This window comes from Anthonomus grandis, chromosome 3, assembly GCF_022605725.1.
Source record: "Anthonomus grandis grandis chromosome 3, icAntGran1.3, whole genome shotgun sequence".
Taxonomy (NCBI): domain Eukaryota; kingdom Metazoa; phylum Arthropoda; class Insecta; order Coleoptera; family Curculionidae; genus Anthonomus; species Anthonomus grandis.
The window spans coordinates 27867665-27881452 of NC_065548.1; the positions used below are offsets into that span (position 1 = coordinate 27867665).

Consider the following 13788-nt stretch of genomic DNA (forward strand, 5'->3'; position numbering starts at 1 on the left):
GAATCTTTGCACCCTTAAACATCATTTGCACTTTCTTAACAACAAATGCCTTAAAAAAGCACTTAGTAAGAATTAAAAACCAAAAACTCTGCTATTTTTGAAGGTATATGAAATTAAATGTCTAGATTGCCCTACAGCTTATGTAAGTCAGTAGGCAAAAAAAATTTTCAGTGCTTCAAGGAGCAAAAACATCATATTCAGGTTTCGATATTTATCTCCTTAGTGAAAAATATTTCTTTCGACCGGAAGGTGGCATTAAATTCTTGCATGGCTGCGACAAGATAAAAAAAATGGATATTTTAGAAACTCTTGCATTGAAATTAGCCAATTTAAATTTTGACTATGACTTTTTTATAGGCCTTGTGCTGACTCCATTTACCCACAAGTTCCAACCGGAACAACGTTTGTTTTTTTGTATAAACTAAATCGGCTCTCAAACGGCCATGCCCACTCTATGACTCGAACTCGAATTCTGTAATTTGTTTAAGCTTTATGCGTTAATAGTATTAATAGTTATATTTAGATTTATAGGTGTCACAAATGTATATTTATGTTAAATTTAATAGTTTCTAATGTGTACGTGAGACGTACATTGAGGCTTTTATTTTTAATTATTTATACGTCTGATGATGCCCTTTGGCAAGGCGAAACATGTAACCATTTGACTAAAGTCCTATTAAATTTACTCTGATATTGTGAATTTTGTGTTTTTATTTTGATTAATATTCTAACTTAAAGAATCTTTGTGAGTTATGGAAGATTTTTTTGGAACTTACAGTTTAGCAAGAAAATGAAGTTAGACGTCAGTAGAATTATATACATTTATATTTTTAATTAAATTATGAATAATTCGTTTAACGAGTCTTCTTTTTAGCATGTTTCAGACATGCTTAATAAGATTAAGGTTCAGTGACGTAGAGGGCCACGGTTGATTGTGATGATTTATCTTGTTGCACCAACATTATGAATCTTAACACATCATCTTACCACTCCAAAACATTATCAGTCGGCTTTCCAGACCTGCTTTTTTATGGAATCAGGATAAGAACGAAATCTAATCTGTAAAAAGAGTATCTTGAATACACCTTAAACTTAAAAACTTATATAAAAAATCCTCCGACTTAGTACAACTTTATATTGTTCTACTACAGCTTTATATTGTTTTTAATCCTAATGTTTGCTACTTATAAATATATAAGATATAATATACTTTAAAGAGCACCTACAAATTGTTAACAAAGCCTTTTATGTGTGTTTTATTATTTTATAACTGAATTTTTACTAAGCTATAAAATTATAATATGGGACGGAGCTTTGGTAACTGGCTAAGCCCTAACACCTTCTGCAAGAATCATTATTACAAAAATAATTTTAAAACAACCTTATACATACTAATATAATTTAAGAAAATATGTTGGTGTCTATGTGCTTTAAAACTTAAAATTTCATAAATGAACTTCATCAAGCTCAGAAGAACCTTGCAATGATTTCTTGTTATTTTTTCATTTCCATAACTTTTAATATAATATTTTAATCTTTGTATTTTGTATTCGTTTATTTAGATCTACCAATTTGGAGTGGCCCCAATATAAACTTACTCATGAGGAATATAACGAAGAAGATGGTCTTATGTCATCTCTGCTTAAAAAAGTTAATGAGGAGCCTGACGAATCTGACGAAGAAGATCTGAGCAACATAAAAAAAAGGCAAATTGACGTGGTGAAAGTGGAAAATCCCTATTTGATATGGGTACGATTTCATGAGTTCAGAGACAGGTAATCTATATTATCAGTTATCCATAGCTTTTTTGTGTTCATAAATTGAAAATTGAAAAATTTGAGAACATGATGTATGGGTAATAAAATATTTAATTATTTCACGTTTACACTGTTGGTAAATCATAAATATTTTTCCAAGAAAGTATATCCAGAATACCTGCTTAACTTGACAAAAATACGTAACTAAAAATGCTTCGGTCATCCTCCACTAAATTTATTTACAATTTAAGAATCCTACATGTTTCCGACATATAACATGTCCATCATCAGGGATCTATAAAGAACCAAGGAAACTTATAGGATAAAGATTCAAAGTGTTAAATTACAAGGTATTAAAATTACTTACACAAATTGAGGGTTTTCGTCAATACATATTAAAGATATAATGCCTCCGGCAAAGTCAAAAGGTTAAAACAACTAACAATGAATAAAAGTGTCATCTACAATAATGATAAAAAAGCTTAATTAATTAAAGAATAAATAATTGGACGTTGAAGACATAAAACTTACATTAAGATGCATGAGAAACATTAAAATCACATGATTACAACACTAATTGATGATGATAATTGCTTTTTTATCATTATTGTAGATGCCACTTTTATTCATTGGTAGTTGTTAACCTTTTGGCCTTGCCGGAGGCACTATATCTTTAATATTGACGAAAACCCTCAATTTGTGTAAGTAATTTTAATACCTTGTAATTTAACACTTTGAATCTTTATCCTATAAGTTTTGTTGGTTCTTTATAGATCCCTGATGATAGACATGTTATATGTCCGAAACATGTAGGATTATTAATTTTTTAATAAATCTAGTGGAGGATGACCAAAGCATTTTTAGTTACCCATTGACATATTAACTCCACTGCAAGTATGGACTACTTCTTCAACTTTAACAAAAATAATTCATTTAAGTTTCTATACGTATATTTATCCAATTATTTTATTTAAATATTTTTAGACGCCTCTTTCTTAAGAAAGCATGAATTTTTAAATATTTTTAAATGATATATAGTAATTTAATTCCTGTTCTTCGTTTCTTTCTACAGAGAAAACGAAATGTTTAAGAATCTTCAAATTTTTTACTCCGATGATAAGGAAAGAGAAACGAAAAACTTGTGGAAGGTTGATGAGTTATGTGTCGCCCGTACCGAAACCGAATATGCCAGGGGCAAAATCTTGGAAATAAATGACGACCAGTACAAAATTTACCTTGTAGACAAGGTAAAAAAAAGAATACCTATATGCCTGCAATAATTCATTTATTTATTAAGTCTTCAGAATGCAAATGGGTTATTTATTACGATACTTTAAACTTAACGACGAAATATGTATTTCGAGGGCTAACCGTTTTTTTCTTATCATCTTATCAGGTACAGGAGACCACAGTTTCCAAAGACCGAATTTACGTTTACAATAAATTTTTCACCAAATACCCGCAAGCTCTCACGAAAAGTCACCTTGCCAATATTAAACCGGCTGGCGACACTGGCAATTGGAGTATTTCATCTACTGAGGCGTTACAAGTAATTTCACGAGTATTTAATGCATTTCATGTTATCTAATTATGCGATTTTAGGAAATATTTAAGAAGCACAAAAGAATATACGCCTGTAAAGCAGCGGATGCCGATCCTGAACAAGCTAAAAAGAGTTTACCGCTGGATATATGGTAAGTAGAGTTTCTCTAAACGATAATCTATTTTCTTTGATGTCAGCCTATTAGTCCGGACGTTTTAACAATTTTTATGTTGTGAAAGTTAACATAAACCAATATTTTTGTATGGAACACAACTCAGCTTATCTATAAAACTTATTTGTAATGATTCAATAAATATAATAATCCTTTTTTAAAAATCCTTACTGAATTAATATTCAGACTTTTGACCGCTATTTGCAGGTGTTCAGCTCCACAGTTCCGGACTTTGATGTCGATTTTTTTTCTGTATATGCTTATTATATTTCAGATTTCTACTTAGCTCTGTGTTCTAAAAGTTCATAAATCTTATTACAAATGTATGTTGTCTTTTTATAAGATATGAGTTCTTATATAAAAATCTATTACTAAAACTTTTTAGCATAAGGGCTATACTACATCGTTGGTTTAGAAATATAAAAGTATCTTCCTTAAAAATCCCCAATACAAAATCCAGTGCTGTATTAAAAAAAAAAAAACAAAGCTGATGAAGACAACTCAAATATGGTTTGAAAATCTGATACTATTTTGTAAAACAGAGAACGTAGCACGGAAAATGTGAAATCTAATCAAAGAGCATACAAAAATTAATATCGCAAATATTCAGTTTTTTTCCAAAAATCCAAATATCCAAAATTCCAAAAGTATTCGGAATTTTTTAAATTTCAAAAATGTGTTTTAATGGAAACCAAATTACGCAACTTTCTCTCCATTTAACCGATCTCGTTTCTCTTCTAGAAGGGGAAGTGGTTCTAAAATTTATTAATTTTTTTGTCGATTTTTTCGCAGTTTATTAAAAAAAGAAAAAAAACGGCTATATAGTTATATATTTTATTTATATATATATAAAGGTGTATTAAAAATTCCAAAGCGATTGATATTGAGCGATATTCGAGCAGCGCATTTTCCCACTTTGAAATAAGTAGTTTTGTCAAAAACACGCCTAATATTTTTGGTTTAAAGAATGTCATTCTTGAATAAATTCCAGTTATCTTTACTCTGCGATGCTTGCACCGTATATTTGGCCACCTAAATCTATATTGTCCTTTTCTTCCTCCTTTGCCAACTTTAAATTGCCAAAGATTTGCTACACACACGATTAAAAAAGTGAAGGCCCACTCAGTCCTGCCAACATACCAACTTTGTGTGGGCAGTGTAGAAATAAAACTGGTTAAATATACAATATGCACAATCTATTTGGAACCTGTTGTTATTTTTTAGCCCTCTGGAATCCACTTGAATGCAAAACAGTTATACCCATTCAGCGAGGTATTAAGAGTAGTTTAAAGTTGCACAAATAGCCGAGAAAATAATAGCATTCTAAGTAGCAACTAGAATAAGAGCGATAGTTATAGCTTAACAGCTTAGATTTTCCCTGCCAACTTATTTTTGTCCTAATAGCTTATCTAACCTTGCCTATGGATGACCGGTTCTTACATAAAGAAGTTCAAAATTGGGCCCTCAATATACAACTTGATCGGTCAGCAGTTCAGATCAAGAGAATCAGAACTCAGAAAATGACAACATGACCAAATGCTTTCACCTAATACCACCGCGCTTTCAGAATAATCAAATTAATGAGTTTTTATATAATTTAAATAGTGTATATTGAAAAATCACAACACTTTTAAATAAATTCTAAGAGACTACATTCGTTGTGATAACAAGGTTTATTAAAAATAAAGTAATTTCATCTGATTTGAATATTTCTGTCATCCGTCAACCTGTTATACAGGGTGTTCTCTTTGCTATGACTATTGCTATTTCCGAAACTATAGGAGATTCGAGAGCAGTTAAATTAGAAAAAAGCTGCCAATTTTGATGCTTATTCTAAATCCTTTTACAGCGTTGTAAAAAGTTTATTAATTCGTGAATTACAGGATGATTTATAAAAAACGCCAAATTTTAATTATTATTTCCAAAACTATTAGTTTTAGAAACTTCCTTTCAATTACAAAGTTTTTTTTATGACGTTTGGTATCTTGGCAACGGCTTCAACCAACTTCTTCTTTTTAAATACGGACCTGCATTTTTTATAACTTATTTTGAAAGCATTTTTTATTCCCTTTAAAATTATGTTTTTCATCGCATATGTTTCCCAACGTTTCAACGTATTAATAACCATCATCAGGAATTTTCCTTAGTGCAGATCTTACTTTTTTAATTGCTAAAAACTTAAATACTTTTAAATGTTTATTCTTTCTTTTAATAAATATAAATGTTAAAAAATATAGTTTTAAATTATGATACTTGATTGATATTATCCGTTCAATTTAGTTGGCTGTGACCGTAGTTGAAGTCTGCGTTCTCATGGTTACCAAACATAAATAATATTTTTGACAGAAGTCGCATCAAGTTTTCTAGTCAATTTCTAATGTAAAATAATATTGTTTGAATTACTATGATAGTGATATTTTTTTTTTGCTTGTTACTTTCTTGATTTATTTCTTTTGGTTTCTTTTTGTGTCAAAACGAAGTTTTCAAATGAAGAACAGCTGGATTTATTGGGTTCCGTTACAGTAGCCCCCCCCCCACTTGTTTAAGAGCATTAATTTTTTAGCACCCTATAGCTCTCACCTAGCACCTAACTTACAGAGCTAGCATCACACCCCCCAGCGAATTATAGAATATTTTCACCGGGGGGGGGGCTAATGTAATGCGAACCCCCCCGTTTGTGTTATTTCCCCAAAATTTTAGCACCCGATGGCTCTCAGCTAGCACTACCTAGCACCCAACTTAGAAAGCTAGCACCTCCTCCCCTAGTGAATTACAGAATATTTGAACATTTTTAGCGGAGGGAGGAGGGGGTTCGGGTTGGGTTAATTGGCTATATCGATCGACGCTGTTCGTCTTGAGATATGATTGAGACGTGTATGTAGTTTGGTATTAATACACTTACCTCTTAGATAAACAGAATCAAAAGAAAAATGGCCAACTCAACCAATGACTCAACTAAACACAACAAAAATTACGTAGGTATGTAAGTACAACTTCACTTTTTCAGTTAATGCATGTAAATGTAAATAAAGCGAGCCTAAAACAAATCAGAGGAGCACTGGGAATTCCAGCGTCTTGACTGACATTTAGGGAGACCGGTCACAGGGCTTCGGCGTGTTGCGGGTTGCGGGTATTCCGTATATCGTATTTCTCTGTCCCTATAAAGTAAGTTGTCATACATATCGCTTCAACTGACTATTGGTTAGTTCAAATTGAGGATTGAGATTGAGAGATTATGAGAATGATAAGATTGATTCGTTTTTAGTAGACCTGCCTATATCTGCGAATTAAAAAGCTAATATATCATCGAGTAAGAAAAACAATATTGTCAAAAAAGTATTTAGGTTATGAATCAAATAATGAAGGCAAAATAAAAAAAAACCTCTGTTGATTTAAATTCAACTGAGAATAAGCCACCGCGTCATCAGCGGCAACGAGCTCGTTGATTCCCCATCTCGCTTTTACACCACCCAATCGCTTTTTCCATCTCGAGAAATATACACTTTTCTGTCCTTTTTTATATGATGCGCGTGGCTTCTTCTCAGTTGAATTTATCTTCTACAATAAATACACAAAATAAAACATACACGTCTCAATCATATCTCAAGACGAACAGCGTCGATCGATATAACCAATTAACTCTACCCGAACCCCCTATCCCCTCCCGCTAAAAATGTTAAGATATTCTGTAATTCACTAGAGGAGGAGGTGCTAGCATTCTAAGTTGGGTGCTAGGTAGTGCTAGGTAAGGGCTATCGGGTGCTAAAATTTTGGGGAAATAACACAAACGGGAGGGGGGGGGGGTTCGCGTTACATTGCCCCCCCCCCCGTGAAAATATTCTATAATTCGCTGGGAGGGTGTGGTGCTAGCTCTGTAAGTTGGGTGCTAGGTAGTGCTAGGTAAAAGCTATAATGTGCTAAAACATTAATGCTCTTAAACAACTGGGGGGGGGCTACTGTAACGGAACCGATTTATTGTTTTGTTATGCAAGATCATTTCGCAATGCAAATGATGCACTTCAAATGTACACAAATTTGTTGTTTACAAAAGTTTTACAATATTTGCCAGCCTAGAAAGAAATTTGCGCCAATGTGATTCTTTTGAGAACCCATAAAGGAGAGACGCCAGTGTAACAGTAGAATAAGGGCGAAGCAGAAGTAAACGTGCTGGGTAAACCGGATTAAACATTTTAGTTTTAATTGTTTTTATTATTTATTTTAGGATACATTAATTACAAAAGTATTCAAAATAGCGGTAGTTCTCTTAGAGAAGTGCAGAAAAAGACTGGAATTTTAAAAATGTCCGCCAAAAAAATAGTGAGTCGAAATAAGTTTAGACCTTATCGATGTAGATGAACATTACTGGACAAGTATATAATAATTTTTTAACAAATTCTCTGTAAGATCTTTTGGATGATATCCCTCTTGATGTAATAATAAACTTTGAATATTTTCAACATGACGGTGCACCTGCACATCGAGATCCGCGTTGTACAAGGTTTCTAAACAATTTTAAATTCCATCGTTGGATTGGTAATAACGGTCCTATAAATTGGCCTGCAAGATCGCCTGATATAACACTTATGGATTTTTCCATATGGGGTTTTATTAAGGACCATGTTTTGAAACTACGCTTCAAAGTTTAGAGGACCTAAGTTTAAAAATAGAAGCGTACAATAAAATGTCTCCGCAAATGTTAAGGAACATTCAAAGGAAAATTGTAATCAATGCGCGAACATGCTTACAAAATAATGGTCGTTATTTCGAACATTTAGATTAAGGACAATTTTTTTCATAATTATGTACTTATTATTATTTATCATTTTCTTTATTTATTTTATATAAGGTTTGAATTTACTTTAGTACATTATTATATTGTTTATTAAAAATAAATTTATTATAAAGTTAGTCAGATCATTGTTGTAGTATTTATTTGTTTAAATACCTCCTTTTAATATTTTAATATTTAACATTTAGTAGCAATAATGTTATTCAGCAGATGATTATTGAATAAATAAATAAATTGATGACAGCTTATCAAATTGTACACTCTTTAAAGGTAATTGAAAAAACCAAGTAATTTTGTGTCTAAAATGGAATTATGATTAATATTACTACTTTTATATTATTTTAGCGTTCATAAATATTTTTAAATAACAACCAAAAAGATACTATTTTACTGTAATAATAAGTAATTTATTTACAATTTAAAAAAAATCAGGTCCGCATGAAGGAAAAATTCTGATGCTGGTTTTTAACACGTCAAAACGTTGAAAAACCTATGAATAAGATACATCATTTTAAAGGGAACAAAAAAAGCGTTTAAAATAAAAAATTAAAATAAAGTTATAAAAAATGCAGGTCCGTATTTAAAAAAAAGAAGTTGATAGCCGTAGAAGATCTCAATGCTCTTATTTACAAAGCTGACAGTTTTTAACTAGCCTATTGACGTGACTATTACTTTCCATATTTTTAAATTCCAGAGGAAAATGGTTCCCTTTAGAAAAAATAGAATTTTTTATTAATTTGCCTATTGGCATAAGCAAGCTATCAAGCATACTTTCAAGCTATTTTTTATGGACCATGCCTGCCGGCACAAGAATAAATTCGCCGGTCAAAGTAAGAATTCTCTCACGAACAAACAGAGGCCTGACGTGCTGCCTAGGATCAACTCCACACAAGTAACGCACAGCGCGTTTGTGTAGTACAAAGATAGACCGAATAAGTTGACTCAGAATTGAATCCCTTATCTCAAATGTGATTCTATCAAGGCAAAATAAATTCTTTTTGTAATATGCTGTCCTAAATTAATCTTGGCCATCCTTAGAGCATAACAAGGTGATCTCTTTCTCACTCTTTGAACATGTTCTTTAAACCTTAGTTTATTGTCACTAAACAAACCAAGAAACTTGCATTCGCCGATGATCACGTTTTTTTATTTGCAACAGTTATAACGATTCCAAGACTGTCACAAATGTAACTGACGGCAAAATAAATTCTTTATTTTCCTTAGCAACTATAAATAACTAAGCAGGTATAACAATAAATACAGTTCGCCCAGGATATCTGTGTTGATGAAAAGAATACAAACCCTAACGGGCAACATTTTGAACACTTATTGAAATAAAAACTGATATTTTCATGTTTTTGTTTTCTATTTGAACAAATTAAGATAAACAAAGATTTTTTTTATTTTCTCGATAACGAATCAACCGATTTAAAAAAAATCAAACGTCAAAATAAAAGACTTCGAAAGACCTTTTAAACAAGCTATTACTCGATACCCCTTGCCATTTAAAATTTTTAAGGGGATGATTCTGGGGGGCAGAAGGTGAAAAGAGAGTTGTCCCCCTTGATAAACCTTTTGACGTATTTCGGCGGTTTTTTTTTTTAAACAGTGGTTTTCGATAAATTCGTGGTGGGAAGTTTTCAAATGAACACCCTGTATATTTATTATACACTGTATATATTATATGCTATATTATTATTATGCACTAGGTCAATAATTTAAATAAGAATCAAAAGCGGACCAAGCACTACACTTTGAGGGATTCTATGCTCAATACTCTGACCTGCTTATAAATCAAGAAAGCTAAACAATGCAATTGCTTAAACTTTTCATAATGTTGAGAGAAGAAAAATAGGACGATAGCAAGACGAATCTTGTACATTTCCCTTCTTAAATAAAGGCGTCACTAGGACAGCCTTAAGACTATCTGGAAAAATACATCTGTCAAAAGAGAGATATATACCATCTTAGAGAATCTAGGACGCCCGATAAGGTCACCGTAATAAGGCAATGGACTGTTGACATGAAATAAAAATTAATCATGTAGATATTCAGACAGACATTTCAAAAGATGGGCAACTTGCATTTTGCTAAATTTAAATGAGGAGGAATGAATTTAAATATTATACGAAATTAATGAATAATATTAAAAATTAAACATAATATAATAATAATAATGCTAATAAGCGCTGCCGTCATAAGACTACCAAGTAAATTGCTGTAAATAGAAGATTATAAAATTATACAGTCAAGGTAATGGAATAAATAACACCTTGATGTGCGGACAGTTGCCAAAAACGTTGTAAACTCAGGGTATGGTTTGCTATTTACATATGTAAAGTGATACGGAATGGTATTATCGATTTATATGTTCGGATTTGGTGAGTAAAAAAGGAAACGTTTAAATTGTAATCCGATACATTTCCAGTAGCTTTTGCTTTTTGCCACGAACTCCAATACTCTTCTTCGCTTGGAACCTTACCGTCGTTTGGATAGCTATCTCTAGACAATTTATAATAAAGCTTTCCGCAAATATCTCTACGCATTTTTTCAACAGGGTCTGAGTTTGTACTCATCAGTTTTCCAGTCATTTTTTCTTGTCGGCTCACCAAAACTTCCGTAGGATGGTATCAGCTTTTTCCCTGCAATGCGGTCTTGTGCCCCCTAGATTTACTCCCACGTGTTCAGTTCTGTTACTTCTAGGTATTTTGCTAGGTAAGTGCAGTATTTTGCCCAGTGGTGGGGTTCTTATCCTCTCTTTTGAAAATTTGGCGTCGCCCTAGTCTAGTTAAATGCTTCTCAAAAGCATAAAATGTGACAAGTAGTTTCTTCCCCACGTCTACACGGCGGTTTATCTACTTTCTCGAGTCTGTATTTGGCAGTTGTTCCCAATAGTTTTTATGCTCTAGTTCCAACCAGTTCCTGATATCCCTTTTACGGGTTTTATCGCTGACACAGCATCTTGGTTCTGCGCCTATGAGTCTGTTGCTGACCGGCTTCATTGCATGTTGGATTGCTCTTCTTGCAGCACGATGGTTGCCCACATCCTGTGTTAGGATTATCTCTGGCGGCCTGTACAGTCTTTGACCTAGTTATATTCTAAAGCTTTTGTTATCTCTTGGTCTGCTATAATAATTGCGAAGGTTCGGTCACTTAGCGCCCCTTCTCTCATCAGTTGGACACTGGTCTGGATTCCTGTTGTTTGCCCGTAAGTCTGTCGCTTTCAGGCCAGCGGTTACAGTCCTCCTTTTTGCCGCATGCCACCATATTGATGCTGCGGATGTAATGATGGTAGGTGGTACAACGTCTCTAATATACCTTTCTATAGGTTTTTTTTCTGTTTTAGGAGGAATGATGTGAGGCAGATTGGTTGGAAGGATTTGAGATTGGATTCACATATGAGTCGCGTCCCACTTTTGGTAGGAATATTACTTTCACTTCCCTCCAACTTTCTGGTATATCTTTCTGGTAACTTTCTGGCGCCGTGGCTTGACTAGCTTACATTATTTTGCATAATACAGGTAGCAGCAGTTCTTTGTCCTGATAAAGCCTCACAGATATAATACCATCTGTTCTGGGAGACTTAAATGGTTTATCGCCCACTTAACTTGGTTGTAGGTTACAACCTTTTTTGCCAGTTCTAATTTCTCATTCTCGATATTGGGCTTGTGTTGATTGGAGAATTTCCAATCCCGGGTAGGGGGTGTTCTGCATTAAGCCGAGCGTTTCCTCCTTGATTGTCGTGTATTCTCCATTGGAGTTGCACGAAGTAAGGGTCTGTTGCTTGACTATTGCCTTGTGGGTCTTGCGTATGCTGGTATCTCAATTAGCTCCCTGCATAGTTTCCTCCTTCCTTTTTTTTTGGTCTTTTTTATGGCATCATTGCATCTGGTTAAGATTCGACTCTCTAGTTCTGTTTGCTTTATTAAAGAGTTTTTACTGTTCGCTTAACCTTACTCGGTTCTTGGTTCCACGAAAAGATATTCGCTGTCTGACATAGTTTGTTTAGGAGACTGCTCAAATGCATTTTTTGATAGCCTCTGTAACAGACTTTGTCAGCTCTAGGTTGCTTTTAGCCTCCGTTGGATAGTTATCCAGTTTGTGTCCTAGTGTTCCTTTAGAGAGACTCCAGTTCGTTTTCCTTGGATGCCTGTAAATCATCGGAGTTGCCATCTTGTTACAAGGTCATAGAATGCGTTCCTTGCTTAATTGAACGATACGTTGACGAATGTCGACTCGGCCCCCCTCATTAAGTATATTTAAGCCCGAGGATGCACATTAATCTAATAGTGACTCAGCTCGTTTGTTTGTCCCGATGCTCCCCCAAATAGTGTGGTGTACATTGGCATTGCATCCTATTATAAGGTTGTCCAATCTTTGCTGGTCTATCACCCTCCAAACTGAGGTGAAAGGTGGTTTTTCTTGTTGATCGTGCAAGAAGTATTCCAGTCAATTTGCCTTTGCCGCAGACGATTCAATTCGTTTGAAAGTGATCGATGCACTCTTTTTTAACTTTCTGATGTTGCTCTAGAGCTTTGCGTCTAGGCGATCTTTAAAGGTTTTTTTTTCTCCATCAGCGACATAAATTAGATATATGATTCCATGTTATTACTACCAATTGTTTAAACTTTTAAATGAATGCATCTATCTCCATTTTACTAGCTGAGCCCTTATGATTACCTTGACACCAGTAAACCAGCATCATATCAGCAAAAAAACCTGGTGAGAAACTTTGTTTACTCCAAGAGCTGTCACCAAACACTGTTGCACAGTTTTTACATGAAACTACTATAAATTCCAAACCTCTGATTTCTGATTAAAAAGTCTGATCTGGACTTTTTACATACAACTACTTGCAACAATACGGGAAATGCTGGAGGATCAATAGTGGCGAGTCAGGCGATAAACTTAGTTTTTCTAACATATAACGGTTAGCCTCCAAGTACATTTATTAGAATTTGAGTTATCTCCCTGTTTGAATCAACTACCCTAGCCCAAAGTTTGACTTGGAATCACTTTGCAGCTGAGCTGAACGGACTCTACTGACTAAGGCATGTACATATGTATATACATTTATATACTCCTGTGTAAATATATTATGTTCATGTTCATGCCTGTATTAGTTATTACGCCTTATTGTAGCTAAAAGCATACCTTGAGGCGCGGCGTTAAAGTTGAATAAAATTGAATGTTAAAGTTGTGTGGATAAACAAATGGATATTATTTTTATGTCCCTGACGTATTTTTTAACGTGAGTAGCGTAAAATATTAAACCTCTTAATTTATTAAACGATAATTTTGTGTAGATAAATAAAATAGCTATTTTGTTTCGTTATTAATGAAATTTACTTTATTAATTATTTTCAGGTATGGTATAGTTAAATTCGGAGGTGCACTAGACCCAGACAGAATTAAATTCGTCTCAGTTAACAAAGCCCTGGTGAAACTGGGTTACGCCTTTAATATTCCCAAAAAGCAAGATGCTTTGGTCAAAAAGGCTCAAAATGGGGAAGATCTACTTAAGGTA

At 33.6% G+C, this 13788-nt stretch overlaps 1 protein-coding gene across 2 annotated transcripts in view; it reads left to right on the forward strand.

Annotated features, from left to right (window-relative positions):
* Positions 1-13788, forward strand: part of LOC126734498 (uncharacterized) — a 159244-nt gene that overhangs the window by 80894 nt on the left and 64562 nt on the right. For both annotated transcript variants that reach the window (XM_050438153.1, XM_050438155.1), the window contains exons 18-22: positions 1563-1775; positions 2830-3004; positions 3154-3306; positions 3360-3451; positions 13629-13785. In XM_050438153.1, coding sequence (XP_050294110.1) covers positions 1563-1775; positions 2830-3004; positions 3154-3306; positions 3360-3451; positions 13629-13785 — 790 coding nt within the window. The remainder of the gene's footprint in view (positions 1-1562; positions 1776-2829; positions 3005-3153; positions 3307-3359; positions 3452-13628; positions 13786-13788) is intronic.